The sequence below is a fragment of the Marmota flaviventris genome, chromosome 2 (assembly GCF_047511675.1).
Source record: "Marmota flaviventris isolate mMarFla1 chromosome 2, mMarFla1.hap1, whole genome shotgun sequence".
Lineage (NCBI taxonomy): Eukaryota > Metazoa > Chordata > Mammalia > Rodentia > Sciuridae > Marmota > Marmota flaviventris.
Genome location: NC_092499.1, coordinates 123,211,754 through 123,238,200, shown reverse-complemented (window position 1 = coordinate 123,238,200; position 26,447 = coordinate 123,211,754). Strand labels below are relative to the sequence as shown.

At 49.0% G+C, this 26,447-nt stretch overlaps 1 protein-coding gene across 5 annotated transcripts in view; it reads left to right on the top strand.

The window, feature by feature from the left end:
- Rasgrf1 (Ras protein specific guanine nucleotide releasing factor 1) overlaps window positions 1-26,447 on the top strand; it is a 105,588-nt gene that overhangs the window by 33,842 nt on the left and 45,299 nt on the right. For all 5 annotated transcript variants that reach the window (XM_027922980.2, XM_027922968.2, XM_027922966.2 and 2 more), the window contains 6 exons: window positions 1,444-1,536; window positions 4,095-4,348; window positions 18,869-18,948; window positions 20,977-21,170; window positions 21,682-21,791; window positions 25,251-25,369. In XM_027922980.2, coding sequence (XP_027778781.1) covers window positions 1,444-1,536; window positions 4,095-4,348; window positions 18,869-18,948; window positions 20,977-21,170; window positions 21,682-21,791; window positions 25,251-25,369 — 850 coding nt within the window. The remainder of the gene's footprint in view (window positions 1-1,443; window positions 1,537-4,094; window positions 4,349-18,868; window positions 18,949-20,976; window positions 21,171-21,681; window positions 21,792-25,250; window positions 25,370-26,447) is intronic.

Sequence of the window (26,447 nt, the reverse complement as noted above, 5' to 3'; positions counted from 1 at the left end):
GAGTGGAGAGCGGGCAACTGTTCCATTTTGCTTTCAAAGTGTGGCATTCGCTGGATTGTGAGAGCCCATTCATTCTGTGGTTTATCGAGTGGCCTTGAGGGGACACAGCCACGTGTTCTGAAGAGGGAGCAGCGCTGCCGCCGGCTTGGCAATGGTTGTTTGTAGAATCCCCCGAGCTGCTATCTTTAGACACGTGGGGCTCAGTTCCTGCCGTGTTTTCCCTTGGTCTGGGGTTTGGTGGCTGCTGTTGCTCAGATTTTTTTTCTAAATTCGTGTTGTTATGTAGCCAGTGACTACATGATGAGTGCCTGGCCCCGTGCTAGGCACCCAGAGTGCATTAATGAATGAAGCAGATCCGGCCCCCTCCCCACACACAGAGCTCACAGCCAGAGGTGGAAAAGGACCTAGGCAATTTCAGCATCCTGATAGGAAGGGCCAATGTGCTGTGGGAGCACCTGACACAGGACCTGCAGAACTGAGGTGGCTGGAATGAGCCCCACCCAGACAGCTATCCTAAGGGGTAGTCCCAGCAGCCCCTGGCTCAAGGTGCCCAGCAGAGTACAGATTGTGCACCAAAGAGAACTTTAGTTCTGAGAAGTGCTTCGGGGCCACCCAGGGAGGGGAAAGCTGAGCCAGCCAGGCCATCCCCAAAGCCACCTGCTATGATCTGATTTATACCCAGGTGTGGTTTTTGCTTGGAAAAATAAAGGGACTGTTCAAATGTCCATGGACAGATGAGAGATAAATAAAATACCATCTGTACTGTACTTATTTATTATTCAACCTCAAAAAAGAAGAAATTCTCACACAGGCTACAGGGCGGTTGAAGCTTGAGATCATTAACCTAAGTGAAATATGCCACACAAAAAGGACAAATACTACATGATTCCATATATATGAGGTCCCTGCTAGGATCCACACAGAGAAAGGAGGACGGTGGTTGCCAGGGTCTAGGTGAGAGGAGAATAAGGAGCTGCTTTGTAAATGGTACAGAATTTCTGTCTGGAAAGACAAAAGAGTTGTGGAGATGGATGGCAGCGATGGTCACACATTACAAATGTACTGAATGCCACTAAGCTGTGCACTTCATTAAAATGATCAATTTTGTGTTGCACGTTCTTTGCCACAAATTAAATTTAGCAATAAATGAACTGATGGTTTGGGAAGTCGGGAGGAGAATCAATGGATTTAGGCCAAAGTCTGCAGCCCTGGGAGCAGATGACCCCAAACCATGGTGGTCTGGTCCCTGGTGCAGCACTCACTGTCTTCCAGATGCTTAGGGCATGTCAGGTTCCATGACCCGGATGCACAGGGCAGAGGACCCAAGCCACCGTATCACTGCTCTTGGAAAAGAAGAGGCAGGTGCTCAATTGCCACCATGTGCCCGCTGCCCACCTGTCAGTGCCCCTCACCGCTACTAGCTGACCTGTGTTTCTGTTGCAGATCGCATCCCTGCTCAAGGACAATGAGCGCATCCAGTCCACCCAGACTGTCACCCCCAATGATGAAGACAGCGACATCAAGAAAATCAAGAAGGTCTGTAGAGAGCCAGCCTGGAGTTGGCCATGTCCTACATGTCCCCAGGGCACACCACACACCTTCTCACCTCAGCTCCAAAGACAGAACCAACAGCTCCTGACCCACAAATGACAGCTTGTCAAGCCTTTTCTTCCAGTTACCCCTGGGAGGTAGGGTAGTTCAGCTCCATTTTACAGATAAGAAAACTGAGTTTCCACTAGAGGAAGGAGTAGGTGGAGCCATGACCAGAATCAAGGCCTTGAGAGTCCCAACTAAGAGCTTTCCTCCAACTGCAAGGCAGCCTTGCTGAGTCTCCCCAGGTCACCTCTCCATAGTCATTCTCTTGCATGCTCCCTACTATCACCCATACACCACCTCTCTCAACTGCCCTACAGACTCAGCAGGGAGCCTGGCTTTTTATAGGACCCACAGTGGACCCCACTGCTTTGACTCTGTTAGTGCTCACAGGGGTAGACAAATTGGGAGATACCAGGGATCGACCACCAGTGGCCAGGGTGGTGACAGACTGGCACAGGAAAGGAGCATGGCTTGTGTCTGAGCTCTACAGACTCAGGGTAGGGGAGCCTGACTCACCCTAAGAGAACAAATGAGACCAGAGATGTCTGTTTTTGAGAGTGCAAAAGGACCCAATGCCACCTAGACCAGAAATTGCAATAGACGTCCCACAAGCCAAGTTCAGCTAGTGCTTTAAAAGCTAAATACCTCACACAAAAATCTGAATTTCTGTTTTCTCAAAAATAGCAGTCCAGGTGCAATGGTACACGCCTGTAATTCCAGCAGCTTGGGAGGCTGAGGCAGAAGGATCATGAGTTCAAAGCCATCCTCAGCAACAGAAAGGCTCTAAGCAACTCAGTGAGACCCTATCTCTAAAGAAAATACACTGGGATGTGGCTCAGTGGTCGAGTGCCCCTGAGTTCAATCCCCGGTACCAAAAAAATAGAGAAATAAAAATAGCCAATGTTCATTAGCCACTTTCTATGTGTTACATACTATTTTAGGAGCTTGGTGCAGATTAAGTGGATCCTCATTAAAAACCTCCTAGATTTTATTATTATCTTCATTTCATTCTTGGAACGTCTGAGACACAGAGAGCGAAGTAACTTGCTCAACTTGACACAGCAAAGTCTTTCCAGAACAACGTTCAAACCCTGGCCACCAGCCCCAGAGCCCACACCCCCGGTCACCAGGACTAGGATATACTGCCTCCTGAAAATACAGGAGGTCTAGCAGTCCTAGACTGCCTCTCCTATATGGTGACAGGTAGGAAGAGCTGCCCCAACACATCCCTGCCAGCTGGGCACATGCATCTATCTGCAGGACCTGCCAGGCACGAAGGCACTGGGACTTGCTGCCCAGGTCTGGGAACATCCCCCCACCCCAGGCAAGGACAGCTAGCTGGCCTTCTCTGCTGTGGCCCCTGGAATGTCTCAGACCACCCCTTCCCTTTGAGCAGCCTTTCTGATCGGGGCATTTGTTAAGCACCAGCTGAGACCCACCTCCCCGTGCTGTGTTCACCCTCTGGAGCCTCCAGCCCCTAGCCCCTCCCTCTGCCCCTCAGTCCCTCCCATCTTCAGAGGTAGCTGCTGGCTGAGTCAGGCTGGTCTCCACAGCACACAGCCCTAGTCGGCAGTTCTGCACCCGCCCAACTGGCCTGTAATTCATGGCCAGTGTCCTTTCAGAAGAGAATGCCTAGTGCCCTTGCTCCAGCTGCCCTGTGTCCCTCCCTCTGTGGATCATGAACTTCCATGAATTTCCACGGAAATGGCAGGGAGCTAGGTGCCCCCTGGGTTGGAAGCCTGTATACCTTAAACAACTGTTTGCATGGGTGTGGGTGTGTGTAAATGAGTCAAGTTTTTAAAGCTCCTGCCAACACGAGGCCACTCCACACAGCTTGACTTCAAAGCCACTGAGTCCAGTGTCTGTGCTCATCTCCCTCGTGAGTTAGAAGAACCTCCAGGCAGGCGCCAGGGCTTAAAAGCCACTGCTGAGGCCCAAGCACCAGAGTAACTAATTTGCCATATTCTGTTCCATTGATAATCACCTTGTCTCCAGACATGCTCCAATTGAAACCTCCAGACTTTCAGGTGAGTCATTATACAAGATAAGGTCCAGGCACAGCCTGGCAACCTTCTGTCCTCAAGCCACCTCCCATATGGAGACTCCGGGCCACATTTTTCCTCCTTCATCAGTTTCTCTAAAGCAACCCAAGAATCTTGTTAAAATGCAAAGGTTTGAGGCAGGACCCAAGAATCTGCATTTGTAACCAAATCTCCAGAGATGCTGGCCCAGTCTATGGTCCACATTAGTCCAGCCATCATCTCTTCAGCTCCACTTTACAGATAGGAAAATTGGCTCCTGGGGACTGTTCACCATGCTCAGCGTCATGCAGGAAGCAAAGGCAGGCCTGGCCCACGTCTGAGCCCTTGTCCCCCTACCCCCAGCAAAGGGGATGACAATGACCTTGGTCATTGCCCTTGAAGTGCTCAGGACCTGGAAGGACAAGAATGATCAAGATTGTCTAGCAGGAGCCCCTCCCCACTGGTCTCCACACCCAGGTGCAGAGCTTCCTGCGGGGCTGGCTGTGCCGGCGGAAGTGGAAGACCATCATCCAGGACTACATCCGGTCGCCCCATGCCGACAGCATGCGCAAGAGGAATCAGGTGGTGTTCAGCATGCTGGAGGCCGAGGCTGAGTACGTGCAGCAGCTGCACATCCTCGTGAACAACTTCCTGCGTCCTCTGCGCATGGCCGCGAGCTCTAAGAAGCCCCCCATCACCCATGACGACGTCAGCAGCATCTTCCTGAACAGGTGAGCACCCCCAGGGTGGGCCAAAAAGAGAAAAAGGAGACCAACAAGCATTGGTCCCAGGTGCTAAGCCAAACTTGACGCAAGCCCTCACCAAAAGCCCTCCAGTTCCCACCAAAGGCAGATGAGGAAACCGAGGCCCAGAGAGGAAGGAAGTGGCCCAAGGTCTTGTGGCTGGAAGAAAATAGCCCCAACAATTTGTGGGCCTGGGACAGGAGTTCAAATGGAGAAGGACCTTGTATAGTATATGTCTAAACTAGTGGCTATCAACTGGGGCAGTTTGCTCCCCAGGAGACACTCAGAAGAGTTTTTTTTTTTAAATATCTTTATTTTATTTATTTATTTTTATGTGATGCTGAGGATCAAACCCAGCATCTTGCACATGCTAGGCAAGTGCTCTACCGATAAGCCACAACCCCAGCCCAGGAGAGGTATTTTTAATTGTCACAAATTGGGGAAGTTTTCTACTGGCATCTAATGAGTAATGGCCAAAGAGTGCTCCTAAACATCCTATTAATGCACAAGATGGGACCCCACAATTAAGAATCACTCCACCCAAAATTGTGCCATAGTTAAGAAGCCTTGGATTCAATGTTCAAGAATTATTGGCTTACTCCAGTTTGTGTTCCTATAAAAAATACCTGAGGCAGAATACTTATTTTTTTTAAAAAAGTAGTTTGGTTTCACTCATGGTTTTGGAAGACTAACAGCTCAGTAACAACACTGGTTTCTGGTGAGGACTTCGTGGTGATGATCCCACCTAGAAAGTGCATGTGTAAAAGAGCGGTGTTACATAGTGACAGGAAGCAAGAGACAGGGAGAGGCCAGGCTCACTCTCTTATGACAACCCACTCTGGTGGGAGCTAATCAACTCCTGGGAGACCACCCCACTCTATGAAATCGGCATTAATCCCTTCACCACCCAGTCATTGAGGTGGAGCAGGGACATGAATGAGGTATCATGTTGAGAGCCACAGCCGGTCAGAATGACGCCTGGCATTTGCCAGAGGTAATGTTTGAAAGGTGACGCCAGCGGACCATTGAGATGATGATTTGAGTTAAGCTATATATAATCGCTGTGATGCTGGATTGATTGTATTGTATATTTGACCTTTACTATCGGGCAATGGGGCGGCTCTTGCTGCTTCCGTCGCCGGCTACTTTGGAGTTCTCCCCGGGATTCCTGGAGAGTTCCCATTGGTTGGGGAAGTGCCGGAGGAGGGATTTCCGGTGTGGGGGGTTTCTGGAAGGGCTGCGTGGGTGGCGTTGGCGGAAAAAAGCCCGCGTGCAGTGCCGGTGAGAGTTGAAATAAAGTAGTTGCTGTTTGAACCTACAAGGCTCTGTGGCAGCTCGGTTATTCGTGCCCAGCCAGACTGCGGCAGTATCAGAATAGGGTACAGAAAGAGAGAGAAACAGGCAGGAGGGGGAACAGCTTTTGGCCTCATGAGACCTTCTAGAAACTGAGTCATGAGGGGCCTCATGAGGTTGCTTTTTAATGTACATGTTGACAGTTTTTAAACATGAAATAAATGCTTTTGTGCATTTACTAAAGAAAATGAATATTATATTGTACTGAAATCAGGTAACATACTACCTCAAGAAAATCCCATTGTGTTTTTGTTTTTGTTTTTCTGTTTATTTTGTTTTGATTTGATTTTGGTACTGGGGATGGGACCTGAGGGTGCTTTACCTCTGAGCTATAACCCCAGTCCTTATTTTATTTTTTACTTGAGATAGGATCTCACAAAGTTGCTAAGGCTGACCTCAAACTTATGATCCTCCTGCCTCAGAGCCACTAGATTATAGGTGTGTGCCACCATGCCCAGACATTGAGTCTTTGACCTGGAATTTGGCTGAATGTGTTCCTTCTGATAAATCCTGGACAGCTCAGCTGGGTTCACAGGTTCTCAAATGTGAGCTCTTCTCTAGGTCTGGGTGGAGCCCAGGAGAGTGCATTCCCAACAAGTTTGCAGGTACAGCTGATGCTGCTGGGCCCGGACCACACTGAAACCCAGGCTTGAGGTAAGCACAGGTGTCCAAGGGCCAGCCAGGACCTGTGGTGAAGAACACCTCAGGAAACACTGGTGGAGCTCCACACAGTCTGTACCTCTCTGGCACATTGAGCCATGTCTGCAAACTTGACAACTGTCGATCATCATCATCACTAAGAGCTCAGGGTATCCTTTTGCTTCTCTTTATCTTTCCACAATTGTTTCATGGCATTACTTGATATTTATAGAAGCCTTTTAACCTGAAATTTGGGGTTAAGAGTGTTCATGCCAGTTCAAAGAACTTGTTCAAAAATTGTTTGAAAAAAAATCACAACAGGATTTTGCATCTTTATCATGAAGAACTGAAAGGATCTGCTTGGATGCCTTTGAGAATGAATGGGAGGAAGAAAGGGGGTGTTTGCTTTCTCAAGAAGCTTATATTTTCAACAGTGACCTCAAAAAGAAACAAAACTAGATAGAACTCGCTAATCCTTTAGCAGAGCAGTGGGACTTACCAGGGCCTGTTGTCCCCTCTCCTGTGGTCATTTTAAACTGGTTCACAAGATGGAGGTCCAGCAGTGATTCAGGATGGAAGGAAAGGGCTGATGACCAGTGGCCCCACCAAGGGCAAGAACACTCCATCCTTTTAGCAAACAAGGCAAGTGACCCACAGCACCTGGCTGTGTGCTGGGCCCATAGATGTGGAGATGAGATGAGCCACATGGCCCCTACCATTAGGGACGGACAGCTGAGCAGATGTTTTTTGTTTTTTTGTTTTTTTTAATGAAATGGAATAAGAACCCTAAAGGAGGCTCCCTAAGGAAAATGGTGTCTGAGCTTGATCATGAAGGACATGGAAGAGGGAAGAACTTCACAAGTGGAGAGAAACAGCACATTCAAAGGACCAGAGGCAGAGAATGTCATGGTCGTGTCTGTGGCAAGGTGTTCAGCCTCTCCGCCTTGTGGAAGGTGATTATAGGGGAAGAGTGGAGGCTGATGAGGAGGTTAATGGCCATGGAGGGAGACCCAGGCCCCCTCCTGTCCTGCCAGCCAGAGGCACTGAGTGCACTGCCTTGGTGTCTTGTGGGGTGCTGGGTAGCTGAAGGCTCAGAGCACCATAGGAAAAAGTACCAGACAGAAGCGAGCTCCATCACAGGAAGAATCTAGAAAGGCAGCCTTTTCCAGAAGCAGTAAAAAGGTTATTTGATGCAATGCCCTCTAAGATCTCCAGCTCTCAATCAGTGACACTATGGATGTGACTCTCCTCAAGGCCTCTGGGGCAGTTCCTGTGCCACCTAGAACAGGAATCAGTTGTGTCTTCCACAACTGAGAAGCTCCTTACAAAACTCCGTCTTCCAGAGAGCCCCTCTGTTCAGCCGGGGTGCTGTTCTCCTGCTCAGCATACAAAGCTCTTCTCTAACAGCAACACCCCCAGGCCTGGCTTGAATTTTAGGGGCAAAAAGAACAGAGTTCTTGTCTGTGGAGAATCTCTGCACAGAGAGGCCACTCCTGCTCGTCTGCTAATGCTCTGCCAGGTCTATTTTAACCTTTTCTGAGAGGCATCCTAGGTCTGCTGTTGTCACTTTGTAATCTCATTGACTCCAGTCACAGTAGCAGCGGTCAGATCAGTTCCCACAACCTCCAAAATATGGACCCCAGAGGTCATCAGAAATGGCTGGGCCAGGAACACGACCTGCCACTTACAGATATCAGAAAGACGAATGAGAGAGTTGGTGTAAAACACTTAGCATCAAGTTCAGCATATCCCAAGTGCTCATAATAACACACCTGCAAGAAATCAAATTCAAAGCTAATGTGGAAAGAGCTTTCCCAGTTCATTTTATAAAGCCAGTATTACCCTCACATGAAAACCAGACAAAGGCATGATGAGAAAAGAAAACTGCAGCCCAATCTCTCTCATGAGTGTAGAAGCAAAATCTTATCAACGTGAATCCAGCAGTGTATAAAAAGGGAAATAAAAGCCTGACCAAATGGATTCATCTCAGGAATGCAAACCTGGTTCAACACTGAAAATTAGCTAAAGTCATTTATTTATTGTCTTTCTACAGTCCTCTCTCTCCATTTTCAGGGGCTTGGTTCTGTAGCAGGAAATGAGGGTCAGGACACTGAGCTCTAGAAGCAACACTTTATTAATGGTGCCACAGCCCAGAGGGATAATTCCCAAAGTCTGAGTCCCAAGCTCAGCTGGGCTTTTACTTTTTCACATAAGCAAGTTTGGGATCTATCAAGGCATGGGAACTGGTACAATTCTATTGGAGGGTGCATATGGGCACAAGCTTGTCAATGACCTAGGGACTCAGCTCACCCACCAAGCCTAAAGGGGGATTGTTCTGTCCCTGTTGCTTTGTTTCCTCCTTTTGCTACTGTGGTTATCTGTTAGAGGTACCTGTTAGCCACTGCAAGTCTCTAGGGTTAAATGTCAGTAAGCAGAGCTGCTGTGTGTCCATGTGCAAAACCACAGCCTGTCAGTTCTTAAACTGCTGAAGTTCCCGTTCTACCTACCACAGCTCCAGGATCCCCACAGATATGAAAACCTGAAGACTCTCAATCCCCTTATAGAAAGAGGCACAGTATTTGAATTCCACCTATACACATCCCACTGTATACTTTAAATCATCTCCAGATGGCATGATACCTAATACCCAATACCCATAAATTCTGTATAATTAATTGTTATACTGTATTGTTTAGGGAATAGAGATAAGAAAAACATCTCTATATAGCTGCAGGGTTTTTTCCAGGATTTTCGATCCACATGTGGTTGAGTCTACAGATGTGGAACTCTGGGACATGAAGGGCCTACTATGTGTTAGGCAGAAAGAGTCAGTGGTCCTCTCAATGTGTGCAAGTCTGATACAAGTGGCTTCTTCCCTCCAAATGCCCCCCACCCCATTCTCAAACAGGAATGAGCCAGAGAATTTTCCTTCCCTAGGGATCAGGGATGGGGTGAAAGAGCTAGAAGGTGCTTGCCACATGATCCCCTCAGTATATGGCCAGTCAGGGACAGCACAGTCCTCCCTGTCTTAACCTCCATGCATCTCATGAGCATAAAGAACAACTGGAATTTTCTTCATTCGCTTAGCACAGCCCCACCAGCATGGTACAGGCCTGAGTGTTGTAGGGGGCACTTTCCACCCTCGGGTGGTGCTCTGTGAGACTCACTTCATGCTGTGCTCCTTGTCCACATTCAGCCTGCCTGTGTGCCTTCAATCCTCAGAGACTCCCCAGAAGGCTGGAACCAGGGCTCAGAGAGGTAAAGGGAGGTTCTCACGGGCACACAGCACAGTGGGCAGGGAATGGGGAAGCTGAGATTTTAAGCTTGAATTGTTTTGTGTAAAGGACCATAATCCTCCTGCACCATGCGTCTTGTTAAATCATGGGCCAGAATCCTCTCCATGATCTCCATTCTTCTAAGGAGTGTGATCATCATGGGGCAGGACTCTGCATGTTCTCTCTATTCTAGATTTTTCCCCGTATGTGAGCCCAGCATTCCCTCCTACTGTAAATGCTATGGGGCAGGATCCAGGGCAGGAACCACCCTGGCCTCCCTGCCTCAGGCCACAGCACAGGCATCTGGGTATCCCATGCCAGGAGCACAGGCCACCAGCCCACTTAGTGGAAAGTATTTCTGCACATACCTCTCCCCTAGGCTTGCTTCCAGGTGGAAATGGACAGCCACATTAGAAACCTGATGATAATTTGGTGGTTTAATTTATTGGAGCTCATTAACAGTGGTCCTGAGGAAGACAGAGGCCTCTCTCTAGATTGGCAGAACGGGGGAAGGGGTCAATTGTGTTCTCCTAAAAGGGAGAGACCTTGGAAAGCCACACCTGCAGTGGGCTTTGTATAACTAAGACAATGAGCTTATTTATAGACTTGGGTTATTTCACTGTCATAGAAGACAGGCCTGGTATCCAGTGCTGGGAACCACAGGCGATGCCCTGGAATGAGAGACACCCACCCAGTTACTGGGGATGGGGTCTGTGTCTTGATGCTGCTGTGATTGATTGATAGGGGCTACCTGGAGCCTGGATTGGGAAATAATGAGGCTCCCGGGAGGACCATGCCCCAGTCAATTCCTCCTGTCTGCATGGACTGGGGAGTAGAGAGGGGAAGGCACTTAAAGCCACCATGAGTAAATGGCAGAATGCAACAGGCAGAGGAGGGGCAGGGTAAGAGACCTGCTCCTGTCCTGTTCAGTCACTGCCCCACCTTGGACTGGCCTTGAGTAGTCAGGCTTCCTTCCATTCCCTCAGGGAAGGAATGAGGTGAGAGGGTCCCAACTGTGTCATTAGGCAGGCCACCACCCCCTGCACCCCAGGATACTCTTTCAACCCTACCGTCCTTCCCAGGGCAATCTCCTTCTCATCTCTTTGTTTCCTTGGATGTCATGTCCCTGACCACCCCTCACACCCCTTGCCATCAACTGGTCCCCTGATTACACACTTCCAAGAGTCCCTCTGCAGTCCTTTTTGTAGCCTATGTCACACCTAAATAATGATTTTTGTGTGTGTGTTTGGATTGTCCACTAGACGATGAACTCACTGGGTGGGGACAGGGTCCTAGAATACAGCTGTACCAACTACACAATTCAGGGGGCATCATTCGTAAACACCAGAGGTCAACAGAGGGCCAGGTGACAAATATTGTAAACTTTGGGGGCCATAGAGCCCCTAGAGTAACTAAGAAGTCATAGATAATCCATAAACAAATGGCTCTGGCATAAACAAAAAAAAATTTATGCACACTAATATGTGAATTTCATGTCATTTTCACATATTGCCAAATATTATTTTGACTTTATTCAACCATTTAAAAATGTAAAAATTATTCTAAGTTCTCAGGTCGTACAAAAACAGGTGTGTGCCAGATTTGGCCCACATGACACAAACAAGGGCCTCTAGAATGTGTGCCCAACAACCTTGGTGGGGAAAGTTACTGGGGTTCAAATGCAGGGAGACCAGTGTCCCACCAAAGGTCTGCCAGTAGGAGATCTTGACAACTATGTGTTAAGTGAATGAATGAAACACTGGTTCTGCAAGATGTAGGAGGAGTTCCACCTTCAGAGGGTTGCATACATGTGGGAAAGTGGGAAACTGCATGCTATGTTCCCCTTAGGGTCCCACTTGCTTAGCATTTTAAAAGAATCAATCATTTCTACTTAAACTGATACGGAAAATGAAAAAAAAAACTTTTTACCAAAATTTGATTTTTTAAAAAAAGCACATTTGCATGTGCACAATCTTTCCCCTTACCTTTTTTTCTCTGCCCCCCACCCCCAAACCCATATAAAGGAGCTTTGCCAAAAAACAGTTGGGAGAACAAGTAAAGGGAATAGCCTCAGGCAGAAAAATGCTTGACAAATTCCAGGACCAGAAATAAGGTCAGAATGGTAGGAGGGAGGGGAAGAGAGAGCAGCCCATAGACCGACTGAGGCGGTTGCTGCGGAGCTTTGAAGACCAACTAAAGGCCACTCCATGTGATTGATTTAGATTTTTTAAGAGATGAATCTGCTTGTGTGGAGAATCAAATGTGGTGGACCAGGGCAAGACTGGAAGCACAGCAGTTAGGGGTCCACCAACAACAGTCCAGGTAGAGACGACAGGGGTGGCAGGGGTAATCGAGAGCAGAGAACAGCATCAGCAGTTTGATGGCCTACATGTAGGGGTGAAGGAGGAGGAGGGGCTCTGCCTGAGAGGCAGGTGGGATGGCGCTGCCATTCAGTAAAATGAGAAGCCCGTGAAGGAGGAGCAGATCTATGGGGTAGATCAGAGGTCAGAATCAACAAGAAAATTGCAATGAGTCCAGGTTGTTAAAAGAAAAAAAATCAAAATAGCTTTTCCCTTCACCTACAAGGAATACTTAGGAAATATAATATGAGAAAAGGATTGCATTCAATTCTGAAACAAGAACAGAAACTATCCAAGAATAAACCCAGGACCTGAGCAATGAGGGCACGAACCAGGACATCAGGAAGGAGAGAAATGTACCCGCACCCTAGTATGTCCATGACCAAAGATGCCATTTTCATCCAAAGTCTTTTGCAAATTTAATATCATTCCAATGAAAACACAGGCTGGCAACAGGTTTTCAAAGTTAATTCGAAGGAATAATGCACACAAGGAAATAATAATGTTTCCTACCTGTGATTAAAAGATATTAAGATTTACGATATAAAGTGATGGAAACAGCCTGAGACTAATACCAGAGTAGACAGTAGATCATTAAAGTAAAACAAAAGTACAGATTCCAGAGTGGATTAGAATTTAGGAAACAGGTGATGTATTCAAATTGGGCCATTGGCTCACCAAACTAAGGAGAAGATTGTACTTATTTTTTTTTTAATTTTTATTGTTGGTTGTTCAAAACATTACATAGTTCTTGATATATCATATTTCACACTTTGATTCAAGTGGGTTATGAACTCCCATTTTTACCCTGTATACAGATTGCAGAATCACATCAGTTACACATCCATTGATTTACATATTGCCATACTAGTGTCTGTTGTATTCTGCTGCCTTTCCTATCCTCTGCTATCCCCCCTCCCCTCCCCTCCCCTCCCCTCTTCTCTCTCTACCCCCTCTACTGTCATTCATTTCTCCCCCTTGTATTATTTTCCCTTTCCCCTCACTTCCTCTTGTATGTAATTTTGTATAACCCTGAGGGTCTCCTTCCATTTCCATGCAATTTCCCTTCACTCTCCCTTTCCCTCCCACCTCTCATCCCTGTTTAATGTTAATAGAATATTGTACTTAGATCCCTATTCTCATCACACACCAAAGTGCTAGTTGGCTAGTTACATATAAAATTTAGATAAGATCTGGGTATGGCTCAGTGGTAGAGCACTTGTCTAGTATGCATGAGGCCCTGGGCTCAATCCCCAGAACCACAAAATAAAATTCAAAAAAAGAAACAATAAAATAAGACAGGGATAGATGTGTGTACCAATGCCTGAGGCAGAGGCAGAAAGAAAACAGCACACTCCACAAGCAAGTTGAAAACCCAGCACATCACCACCAAACAAAACCAGCAGGCAAATGGCCCAGCACAAATGTCTCCAACATGTATGTCGACTAGATGCTTAACAGGGAAAGTTACTTAAAATTAATAAGAGAAAATAGAAATGAGTTTAACCAGGCAATTCCCAAAAGAAGAAATACAAATTGTCAATACATAATAAAAATGTTCAAGCAACCCACTAACAATGATTATTTAAAAGCAAGTCTAGTCAAGATGATTGTAACCATGGTAATCTCTGAAAGTAAGATTACAGGTGGGGGCTGGGGTCGTGGCTTAGTGGTAGAGCAGTTGCCCCTCATGCATGAGGCATTGGGATCGATCCTCAGATAAAAATAAAAACATAAAATAAATAAATAAAGATATTATGTCCATCTACAACTAAAAATATAATTTTTTTAAAGAGAGAGAGAGAGATTTTTTAATATTTATTTTTTAGTTTTCGGTGGACACAACATCTTTGTATGTGGTGCTGAGGATCTAACCTGGGCTGCACACATGCCAGGCGAGCGTGCTACCGCTTGAGCCACATCCCCAGCCCCCCAAAATATAAATTTTTTTAAAAAATGATTGCAGGTGACATTCTCTCCCTGTTATCAAATATGATGGACCATATTTGCACTTTGAAGATGGAGCCCTCATCTGTACAGGCACACCTCATTTCCCTGTGCTTTGGTGCACTTTCTAGATGTCCCATTTTTCACAAATGGAAAGTTTGTAGCAACCTCGTGTTGAGCAAGACTGTGGGAGCCATTGTTCCAACAGCATATGCTAACTTTGTGTCTCTGTGTCATGTTTGGTAACTCTTGCAATATTTCAGGCTTTATGATTATTTTGTCTATTATGTTGAGCTGTGATCAGCGGTCATGGATATTACTGTTTTGGTAGTTTGTGGACTTCACTGATAAATGTTGAGTGTGTTGACTATTCCATCAATGGCTCTTGCTTTGCCCCTCTCCCTCTCCCCAGGCCTCCCTAATCCTTGAGATATAACAATACCCTACAGTGGCCGCTAATGTTCAAGTAAAAGGAAGAGACACAGATGTCACAATTTTCAATCAAAAACAAGATATGCTTAAGCTCTGTGAGGAAGGCCTGTTGAAAGTTGACGTAGTCTGAAAGCCAAGCCTCTTGCACCCAGCAGTGAGCTAAGTTGTGAAAGCAAGGGGAAAGTTCTTGAAGGAAATTGAAAGTGCTACTCCAGTGAACACGTGAATGATGAGAAGGCAAACAGCCCTATTGCTGATACAGAGAGAGTTTGAGCATTCTCGATAGAAGACCAAACCAGCCAGCAGCTAATCCAGAGCAAGACCCCAATTACTGCCATTAATTCTGTGAAGATGGGTAGAAGTGAGGAAGCTGCAGAACGAATGTGTAGAGCTGGGACAGATTGGTCCGTGAGGTTTAGGGGGAAAGAAGCCCTCTCCATAATAAGGTGAAGCTAAGTGCTGATGTGGGAGCTGCAGCAAGTTATCCAGCCGACTTTAGATAGCTGTGAAAGTGGCTACACAAAACAGCTTCAATGCAGATGAAACAGCTTTCTACTGAAAAAAAGATGCCATCTAGGACTTTCATAGCTAGAGAGGAGAAGTCAATGCCTGAACTTCAGAGCTTCAAAAGACAAGGCTGACTTGGTAGGAGCTAATGCCACTGGGGACTTCAAGTTGAATCCAATGCTCATTTAATGCTTTGAAAATTATACTAAATCTATTCTATCTGTTGTCAACAAATGGATGAAGTCTGGGTGACAGCCCACCCGCTTACAACATGATTTACAGCATATTTCAAGTCTGCTGTCGATACCTACTGCTCAGAAGGAAAAAAAAAAAAAGATTCCCTTCAAAATATTATGCCGTTGGACTGGGATTGTGGCTCAGTGGTAGAGCGCTTGCCTCACACACATGAGGCCCTGAGTTCATTCTGCAGCACCACATAAAAGTTATATATATATATATATATATCACAATTGACAATGTACCCCATCACCTGAGAGCATTGATGGACATGTACAATGTGACCAATGTTGTTTTCATGCCTGCAAACCCAACATCCAGTCTGCAGCCCATGGATCATGGAGTTGTTTTGACTTGCAAATTGTTTTATTTAAGAAATGCATACTGACATTAGTAGTGATTCCTCTGGGAAAAGTGTTATGGTTTGGGTATGAGGTGTCCACTAAAGGCTCCTGTTAATGCAAGAATATTCAGAGGTGAAATGATTAGCTTGTGAAAGCTGAGACCTGATCAGTCCATCCTAGTCTGAATGGACTGGGTGGTAGAATAGGCAGGTGGGGCATGGCTGGAGGAGTTGGGTCACTGGGGGTGGGCCCTGGAAGGATCATTTTTCCTGTGCCCCTTCTCTGTCTCTGCTTCCTGACCCTGCCATGAGCTAAGCAGCTCTCCTTCTCTGGGCCCTTCCCCCATGATGTGCTACCTCACCTTGAGCCCAGAGCAATGGAGTCAGCCGTCTCCGGACTGAGACCTCTGAAACCATGAGCTCCAAATAAACTTCCTCCTCTAAGTTGTTGTTGTCAGGAATTTTGATCACAATGACACAAAAAATGATGGAAACACAAAGTAAATGGAAAAACTTCAGGAAAGCATTCACCATTCTAGATGCCAATAGGAACGCTCATGATTCATGGGAAGAGATCCAAGTATCAACATCAATAATTCAGAGGAAGTTGATTCCTACACCCATGGAAGATTTCAAGGGGTTCAAGACTTCGGTGGAGGAAGAAACTGCAGATGTGGTGGAAATAGCAAGAGCACTGGACCTGGAGGTGGACCCTGAAGATGGGACTGGGTTGCTGTGATCTGTTGATAGGACAGGGGTTTACTGCTTGTGGATGAGCAAAGAAAGTGGTTCCTTGAGATAGACTCTGCTCCTGGAGAAGATGCTGAGGACATTGTTGAGGTGACAAAGGATTTAGAATGTTTAACATAAGGTTAGTTGATAAAGCAACCAGCAGGGATTGGGAAGACTGACTCTAATCTCGAAAGAAGTTCTTTGGATAAAATGCCATCAAATAGCATCGCATGCTATAAAGAAATCTTTCATGAAAAGAGTCTATCTATGCTGCAAACTCCACCATTGTCTGGTTTTAAGAAATTGCCTTAGCCACCCCTGCCTTCAGCAACCACCACCCTAATCGGTCAGCAGCCATTCACAGCCAGGTAAGACCCTCCAGCAGCAGAGAGAATACCCCTCACTGAAGGCTGAGATCATCATGAGCATCTGTTAGCAATGAAGGACTTTAGAGTATGTACACTTTAAGACAATACTGTTGCACCCTTGATAGATGGCAGTATAGTGTCAACAGAACAATATTGTTCTGGGGAAAACAGAAGATCACGTGACTCGCCTTATTGACCTGTTTGCTTTATTATAGTCATCTGGAGCCCAACTTGCCATATCTCCAGGGCATGCCTGTGTATTTTTGTGGTTCTAGCTCATGATGATCCTGATTTGCTCTGTGCAAGCCTGAGCAGGGTTGGAATTGAAGAAAGTTCATTTCCTCCCTGATGAGTCCTCCACAGTTATTTGCCACAACTGCCTGGGAGTGGCTTCCCTGAATCTTGTTGTAGCAGTGTTCAGGGTTATCTAGAAAGATCTAGATACATGTCAGGATCCTACGTATGGCTCCGTCAGGAACTCCTGAAAGTCCCGTGACTGCCTTGCCACCCACTCAGCCTAGATGCTCTTGGTTCTGTCCCCTCCACACTCTCCTGAACCCCTGGCTGAGTGTCTTAGTCTTAAAGGATCTTCACAGGTGGTCAAAATTTTTTTCTTAAAATTGGTACAAGTTTATTCATTCCATAATCTAGTTTGAGGCCCACCCCAGAGGGAAACTGGCCTTGCTAAGTGTTGCTATCCCTGGAGGGACCCTTTTTACTTGGAGCTTTAGGGAGTTGACAGATGACAACTCACAGTAATGATAAGATCCACACTTTGAAATAAGAACTGGAAAAGTCTTCTCTACTTAGGAAAAAAAAAGGTCTTGTTTCAGTCTTTAAGTTTTCCTTTCCTTCTATACGTTCTCTGGAACACAAGGGAGTTCCTAGCTTTGCCCTTCAGCCTGGAGGTGTGTGTTCTTGCTCCTTCTATCCCTAGCCTCCCCACCCCCTCTTGCCTCTCCCCACCTGTCTCTCTACATAGCAGGATGCACTGGACATTGCAAGCCCACCGGGGTCATGAGCCTCTGACGTCTAGGGGCCCCTCTGGGCACAGCCTCCTCCACCTCCGCTGCAGCTCAGGGCCTCTCCGCTCTCTCAGCCCCTCCCTGCCAGCTCTTGTGCGGAGGCAGGGAGACCTGGGGATTCCAGTGGCTGTCAGAGCACAGACTGCTGGGAGAGGGGCAGCATCCAAGGACTGCCTCCCAAAGTGGAAAACACCAGCACTGGGGAAGCACAGAGGAGGGAGGGAACAGAGAGCACAGCCGTGGAGAATGTGGCAGAGAAAGATGAGAACATTCCCGGGGTAGGGAGACAGGCCAGGGCCAGGACCGCCCGTGACTCTCAGGGGCTTTCCTTCTCCCTCTCTGAGCCTCAGTTTTTCTATCCGTAAATGGGGTGCACTGTGAAGTTCCCAGACACATTGGGGGAACCCCCAGGTCCCCAGGTGTTGGGAGCTAGAGCTGGCAGCAGTGAGGGAGGTAAGACGGCAAGGTAGCTTCTTTCTGGTGCTCTCTCTGTGCTCACAGCTTGTCTGGGCAGAAGAGGGCTCAGGCTGTTCTCTGGGACCAGCTTCTTGGAGAGAAGTGGGCATGGAAAGAGGCAGGGAGGGGCCAAGGCCAGCTTGATGCCCACGGAGTGAGTGCTCAGGGGCCTTCCCTGCCAGGGCTTAGCTGCCAATAAGAACACCGCATTCCCAGGGCACATGTGGAGTGCCCAAGCAGGGTATTTTGGCTTTTCAGACTTACCAAAAGTCCGAAAAGGGGGCAGCGTTTGCTGGGCACCTGTGATACCCGTGGCACTTACGTCACCCATTGTTTGCAGGAGCTTCTTCATTTCACCCTCCTGTTTTACACAGAAGGACTGGACTTCAGAGGCAGGAAGCCCCTCACTGGGGTCATGTGGCTGACAGATCTGAGCCCTGAGTGGGTCCCACGCCCTGAATCTTCACATCGTCAGGGCCACTACCTACAGATCCCTGGCTCCCTCCATGTATCTCAGGGGGCACCCCCACAAGTGGGATCTGAGAAGACTCAGAGACCATGGGCCAGAACAACCCCCACCTCCACCCTCTTCACAGGCAGGTGACCCTCTGCTTGGCTGAACACTCTGCAGTCCCCATCTTGAGGTGCTTAGTCCTTTTTTCACAAGGGGCCCCGTATTTGTTTGGCGCTGGGCCTCACATTCTGTCTGGTCCATCCAGCTGATGGAGTTCTCACAGAAAGTCTCCCCTGAGGAAAGTGTCGCTGCAGAGTGCCACGTGCCTGGGAGCAGCAGGAAGTCCCTGGCCAGAGCTCACGCTGTGCTTTCTCTTTCAGTGAAACCATCATGTTTCTGCATCAGATCTTCTACCAAGGCCTGAAGGCCCGCATCTCCAGCTGGCCCACGCTGGTCCTGGGTGAGTAGCCAGCCCTCGAAGATGCCCCAGCCCATCCCTCTCCTGATGCCACCCCCCAAGACAGGGGCAGCTCTGTCCTTCCAGAGCATCAGAGTGTCACCCTACAAACCCAGACACCCTCGACGGTGGTGGAAGAAGACAGCCAAGTTGTCACAAGTCATATTTCTAAGAGGAAGTAATATATTTTTAGTTTTTTTAATCCACTTTTCCCTTTTTAAAAATAATGTGCATATGCCCATTTGAGAACATTTGAAAACCCAGAAAAGTAGAAAAAGCTTAAAAATATCACCCATAATTCTGCTTCTCAAAGATATCCACTATAAACACTCCAGTGTTTTTCTTCTGTACATAGATCCTAAGGGTTTTTTTTTTCCCCATTTTACATAATTGCAAACATGCTGAATTATAGAGTGTGATTCTTGCAGAGTTGTTTTGATCTTTTTTTTTTGCTCAACATTTTAACAGAAGTGCTTTCTCATGCTGAAAGATTTTTATTGACCATATTAATGCTTCAGGAAAGTGTCGCTGGACAAGGACTGACAGTATTCTCAGTGTTCCCTGCATGTGACCATTATCCTGTGCAACTGGCTCTCATTGTTGGCTTTTAGAGTTGTTCCAAATTGTTATTTTCAGACATAATTGTCTCTGCCTATGAAGTTTTCTCCATGTTAGAGGCCATTTTCTTGGGATAGGTTTCCAAAAGTAGAATCACTGAAATGAAAAGGTATAAATGTGTTAAAGGTTCTGGCTTCAACCCTGTTGTCTACTTGTGGTCCGAGAAGGACTGCACTGCCCGGGTACCCAGAGTGAGGGATGGCAGGACCTGGTCCTGCTCCCGTGACCCACCAGGCATGATCTTTTTTTTTTTTCTTTTGGCATTTTCCCAGTTGGGTAGGTAAAGATGAGTGTTGGAGGCATCTCCACTCTGGAGACAAGAAACCGGTTCCAGGAGGGGACGGTTCCAGGAGGGGACGGTTCCAGGAGGGGACGGTTCCAGGAGGGGACGGTTCATATGAGTGCAGGCCACTGACACGGATCAGACACAGCTCTCCAAGCCCCAGCTAGAAGGCCTCTGGACGGGCACTCTTTTTGTGTATCTCAAAAGCAAACAGCCCTGCCTTTCTCTGGGTTCCAAATAAGAAGTGTCTCCAGAAAGACAGGGTCTGCCTCTCCTGCAGTCACATTGCAGCAGACACTCTACCAGGCAGTGGGACGCCTGCTCTAGGAGCTGTCACATAGAGCCTACGGCGGGAAACCTAGTTCATAAGGGAAAATTCCACAGGGCTCCAGCCCATCCTGTCAAATGTTGGAGGGCAGGTTTAAGGAGACTGGTTGGAATTTGGGGGTCTGGGAGGACAAGGTCTATACCCACGATAGAATGGGCCATAAGGGAACCACTAGGTAAACCTGGGAGGTCCTAGGACAAGGACTGACAGACAGAGGGTCTAAGGGAGGATGGGGTGGGAAGGCTTTGGAATGGGGAAGTCAGGAGACCCAGCTCCAGGCCAGTTCTGATTGACCCTGTGACTTCAGATGGTTCACTCTGTCGAAGACTGCAGGGTTCAGACGGGGGCTCTTGGAAGCACCCTCAGCAATGACAGTGGTGGGTAAGTGAGGACATGGGATAGGTGGAGCAAAGAACCAGGCTGCCATGCAGGGGACCATATGAGATGGGTAGGACCTGGGCAAGGCAGCTTCCTTCAGTTGAAAGGAATTCCCAGAGGGAACCCAGCCACCAGCACTCCTGGCCACTGGGGAATGAGCACCTGGATTCTGAAGGGGGTACAGGCCACACCTGACAACGTGCCCTATACATGCCCTCTCACAGGTGTGACATAGACAGCCTTGTCTCCAAACATCTGTGATTCTAATGTGGTCCAGTGGCTGAGCCCACCTCTCTGGTTCTGAGTAGGGCAGAGGTATTTGTCACCCCCAAAGGCAGGGATCTTTCTATAGCCACATGAGTGGCTGCAGGATAGGTTCTCCCAGGGTGCCGTCAGTCACCCTCTGACCCCACCCTCCTTCCAGCCGACCTGTTCGACATCCTGCTGCCCATGCTCAACATCTACCAAGAGTTCGTGCGCAACCACCAGTACAGCCTGCAGATCCTGGCGCACTGCAAGCAGAACCGCGACTTTGACAAGCTGCTGAAGCACTACGAGGCCAAGCCGGACTGCGAGGAGAGGACCCTGGAGACCTTCCTCACCTACCCCATGTTCCAGGTGGCTGCCCCAGGCCTGCCAGCAAGAAGGGCACTCTGGGGGGAAGCAGGGGGCATTGGGAGCCACACTCGAAGGCCGCAGCTGAGAGGACACAGTCCTTGGCACATACCCCAGTCCTGGCTGGAAGATGGAGTAGGGTCAGCCCTCAGCCCCCAACCCTGACAGCGAGAGCAAGCTGACCACTGATAGGCCTGTCCCCTCGGGCAGTGAGGGAAGGTGAGGGGCAGCTCTTGAGACAGCCATGGGGACCCTTTACTCCTGGCTCCCAAGCCACCACCCAGGCCCTGCCTTCTGCCAGAGCAGAGCCCAGACAGGCCACGGAGGCTCCTCAGGGTCAGAGCACATCTGTGGTCGGGTGGTGGAAGCGCCCACGCTGAGAGCACTGTGTTTGCCTCTCTTGCTTTTCATCCCTGTCTGTCCACTTGGTCTCTCTCTTGCTCCCTGCCCCATCCCTCTTCTGCTCCATCCCCCGCTACCTCCCATCTCCCTGCCTCTCCCCTGATGCCCGCAGATCCCCAGGTACATCCTGACGCTGCACGAGCTCCTGGCCCACACGCCCCATGAGCACGTGGAGCGCAACAGCCTGGATTACGCCAAGTCCAAACTGGAGGAGCTGTCCAGGTGAGCCCCTGCCTGCAGGCACCAGGCAGCAGTGGGGCACGCTGAGGATGACCCTCGGGTTCCAGGATGTGAGGGTGGGGCCCCTCCAAGCTGAGTCACCTGGAGTAACCTCTGGGGTTAGCATCTTAAGCTTAGGTGGTCACTAAGTGGGGATGGCATGGGTGGGGCCCTGTCCCTGCACAGGTGGGGTCTGAGGAAGGGCTCTGGACACTCCCTTGGGTCATTTCCCAGGAGAAGGAGCTGCCCAGGGACTCTGCCCATTTCTTCTGTTCTTCACTGTCAGTGTATCAAAACCTGGAGTGGCAGGACCGCCAGAGTGGGTCCTGGGTGACAGGCATTCATGTGCCCAAGGCTCCAGTCAGCCGCAAGTGGTGACAGTGATACATAAGCCCATGGCTGTCCAATTCCTGGTCCTCCTGGTCTTTCATTCAGAGTCCCTCACCTGGCTCACTGTCACCCAAAGGGACCTCCCTCTGCAAGGGGAGGAGCAGACAGCCCAAGGGAGGCTCTGCAACACCTCAGGCAGCAGGTGATGACAACCTGCACCAGGTGGTGCCTGTGGAGGCTGAGAGGAGTTAGATTCGGGATGTAGCTTGAAGGTGGAACCAAGGATTCCTTGATGGGTTAGATTGGGGGAGGGAGGTGAAAGAAAGAATAGAGTCAAGGTGATTCCAGAACTTTGGGCTGAGCAACCAGGAGTAGAATTGCTATTAATTGAGATGGAGGAAACTGCGGGAGGGACAGACTTGCAGGGGGATGGGGAGGAGTTCAGGAGATTGCTTGGGGAGCACCTTGAACTTGAAGATGCTGATGCGATGTCCAAGTGCAGGGGGCAAGCAGGAAGGGCATTGGAGTCTGGAGTTGAGAGATATTGTCAGTCATCAGCTTGGAGATGGGATTTAAAGTCACAGCACTGGTAAGATGGCCAAGGGAGTGAGTTTAAGGATAAAAACACAGGAACCAAAAACTGGGTCCCAGGGCTTCCCAGGGCTTCCACTGTGTGGAGGTGGAAGAAAGCAAGACATGAGAATGGGCCTTGTGGTCAGAAGTGGGCTGGCATAGGCTGCAAAGGAGGTAGGTCTTCAGGGGGTGGGGTCCACTCAGTCCCCTGACAGCTTCCTGAGTACAACAGGGGACAGCCAGTCAGGCCACTGCTTATAGCTGCACAGAGGAAGGAACGGGCTGGACCGGGGTACAGCCTTCCCTGGATCCTTCCAATACCCAGCTGAGTTACAGTCTCTGGTTGGAGAATCAGGACCAGGATGTCTTCTGCATGGTGAGCCTGCAGAGGAACAAAATCATTGGCAGAAAGGAAGAAAGAACAGTGCCCAGGGACCCAAATCCTGCACACCCTTGTCCAAGGGAGAGGGCTTAGGAGGAATGCCCTGCCCTGGTGCAAATGGGTACAGGCGCACAAGGCCTAAGACCCTGATCTTCTTTCCTCCGATCCTGGGTTTGCAGCCTGCTTGCTTTCTTCCACCTATGCCTGACCAGAACCCAGCCTTGGTGACATATAGGAATGGCACAGCCCTTTCATTCTCCTCTCCCCCTCCCACAGGGCAGCTGAGGAAAGCTCTCTGTCCAGCAGGAAGCCAGCAAGATGGCCAACCCCCTCCCCAGCTGTGCTCAGAAAGACTGGTCCTCTCTAGGGACTAGGCCTGAATTTTTCCTTCTATCCTAAACCCCTATATCCTGACTAATAACCCAAGGCATCACTTCCAGGTCCCCCAGAAGCCCCCCAGAGTTTTCAAACTATGTTCACGCAGGGTCCCCATCACAAACCCCAGCCTGGGGCAGCACTTATCCTCGCCAGCTACTGTTTGTTCATGTCCTACAGGAAAAATGAGTTTTGCTATTTTACAATCTCCCCTTTATGTTTTATCGAGTACAGCCTTCCCCACCCTCCCCAAGAGATCTCATTACCACTGGCTCTTTCAAAATGGAGTCCCTCTCTAGGAAGGAACTGAGGCTCCTGAAGAAAAGATTCCATTTGATGCCCCAGACTGATAAACTGTTGAGTGAGTTCATGCCTGAAATGCTAGTCCCCATCCAGGGGGGGAAAAAACTGATATTTATTTTCCACCAGTGACAACAGAGACAATGATCACTGTCCTTGACTACAGCACCTACCAAGTGCCAGGCTTGGGGCTGGTCCCTGAAATATTCTCTCTTCCATCTTCATCCCAACATCCTACAGATGAGGGCACTAAGTAAGGATCAGAGGGCTTGAGTAATTTGCTCAAGGTCATGCTGATTCAGTGCATCACAGAGACCGCTCAAGTGCGGTCATCTTTCATCCTTGTGAGGGCTAACCTGGATGGCATCTGCAAGAGAACTCTAAGCCACACTTATCAACCTGCCCCTGGGTGGTCTTAAAATTGTAGGATTTCAAAAGACTTTGTGCTCTTCTTAGAGTAAGTAAGTGGAATACTTTTCCAGAGTCCCCCTACACACACACACACACACACACACACACACACACACACACACATTACTCACTACTTTCCTAAGAATCCTAGAAACAAGGCAAGGCAATATTGGCCTCCAACACCCATCTTTTACCACCAATGCTGTTTAAAAAGCAGTTAAATGGCGCTACCTCCTGGAAATTATGGATATTGCAAGAAATCAGAACAGGGACAAATGAAAGTGGCTTACATTCCTTCCCAGAAGGGCCAGAGCCCAGGGAAGCAAGCTGGAACCGGTCTTCCCCTGAGCCAGCTGGGTTACCAGGCACTACAGAAAAATAACCATTCCTGGATCTGAGCAACATTGAAGAGACAACCATATAAAAATCAGGAGCCAGGTGTGGTGGTGCATAATCCCAGCAAGTCCAAAGGCTGAATCAGAAGGATTCCAAGTTCAAGGCCAGCCTCAGCAACTTAGCAAGACCCTGTTTCAAAAAGGGCTGGGAATGTAGCTCAAAGGTAGAGCACTCCTGAGTTAATGGGAGGGGGATATTAAAAAGAAAAAAGGATATGCAAAGAGTATTCAGGAGGAGAAAACTGTAAATGCAAAGGCCCTGAGGTAGGAATGAGCTTTGTTCTGTGACTGAGAGTAAGAACAGAAGGGGATGAAGGGCAAGGTAATGAAAAAATGATGTCCCCATTCTCCCGCATCCTTCCTGGGGTTGGGGCTGGGCCTGCTGTCTCTGATCTACATGGCTCCGACTTTGAAGTATAGCAGGCCTGCTTCCTAACTGCTTTCATTGCCTTTTTTCTGAAATAAACCCCCTGGCTCCTCAGGGTGTCAGAAGGATGAAGTGGCACCTGTGAGATGCCTGGCACACAGTGGGTGCTCACAGAGGCACACCGCTTCCCCCCCCCCCCATGCCTAGAGGCCCGCCTGAGAGTCCCTGCTCCTGGCCCTTCTTCTTAGATCTGGCCATAGACCCAGCCTTCTGTCCTCCCTGGGAGGTGGGGTGGCCTTCCTCTGACCCTGTCACCCCTGTTGCCACAGAATAATGCATGACGAAGTGAGTGAGACAGAGAACATCCGGAAAAACCTGGCCATCGAGCGCATGATCATCGAAGGCTGTGAGATCCTCCTGGACACCAGCCAGACCTTCGTGAGACAAGGTGCAGTGACTGCACTCCCCTTCCCCCCGCCACCCCCAGTTGGCCCCACAGTGGGAGGGAGGTGACACTCAGGGACACCGCCACTTGGTTTGGCTGCTCTGCCTTGTGCCCAAACCTGCTGCGGTGATTGCAGATGATGGAATCTCTACCTCCAGGCGCGGGTATGGTTGGTCCTCACAGTTTCCTTCTCTCCCGAGGTAAACACGAGTCTGCCCAGATGGCCTTGGGTTTTCTGTTGTAAACACTGACATGTCCTTTGGGGGGAGAAAGTATGAGACAGGGGATGAGGACGGAAGCCGATTCATCCCGTGGGTCACAAGCGTTCTCGGTGACCCAGAGGAGGTGGGTGCTGGGCCGGCCCCCGTCCTTTACCATCCTCTGCATCTAGGGAAGGCGGTGTCCACAGTGGGTCTCCTGGTAGAAGGGCTTCCCTCCCTGTGGCCCCAGCCTACCTTCCAGCAGGATCAGGTGTGCAGCTTGCCCTGGCCCAGGGTTCTGACTTCCAGCTTGGGGACCTCAGAGCTGCAATACAGTTGAAGGTCATCTCATTCAACTTCCATGTTCTGTGGGAGACTCAGCTCCGGCTCGTATGCCCCAGAGGGGACTGCTGCCTCCAGATGGGCCTCCAGAGCCCCGTCTACCCAGCCCAGAGACTCTGACTGTGAAAAACTTACCAGAGCCTCCCGATGGCCCATGCAGCTGCTTCTGGCCCTGCTGTCCTTGGGATGGATCTGGTGTCCTTGGAATTTTGCTCCCAGGACCCACTGTGGCCCCTGTGGCCCTCCCCAGGCTCACTCTGTGACATGCTGAGCCTAGAGTCAAACTTGCCGGTCTCCTGGCCTCCCTGTCCTGTGCTGGGTGCTTTCTATGCAAGAAACACCCCACATGGTATCTATAGGCCTCTCAGAAGGAACCTCAGACTGGGTTTGTCTTGGAAGTGACCCAAAATGTGGCCCCTCCTGGAGTGGGCAGTGCCCTCACACACTGAGAATTTGCTCCATTACCTGAGCCAAAGCTCCCCCCACACACACAGTGGGGAGGACTGCAGACAGGACAGGCGGTCCAGCCAGCCCTTTCC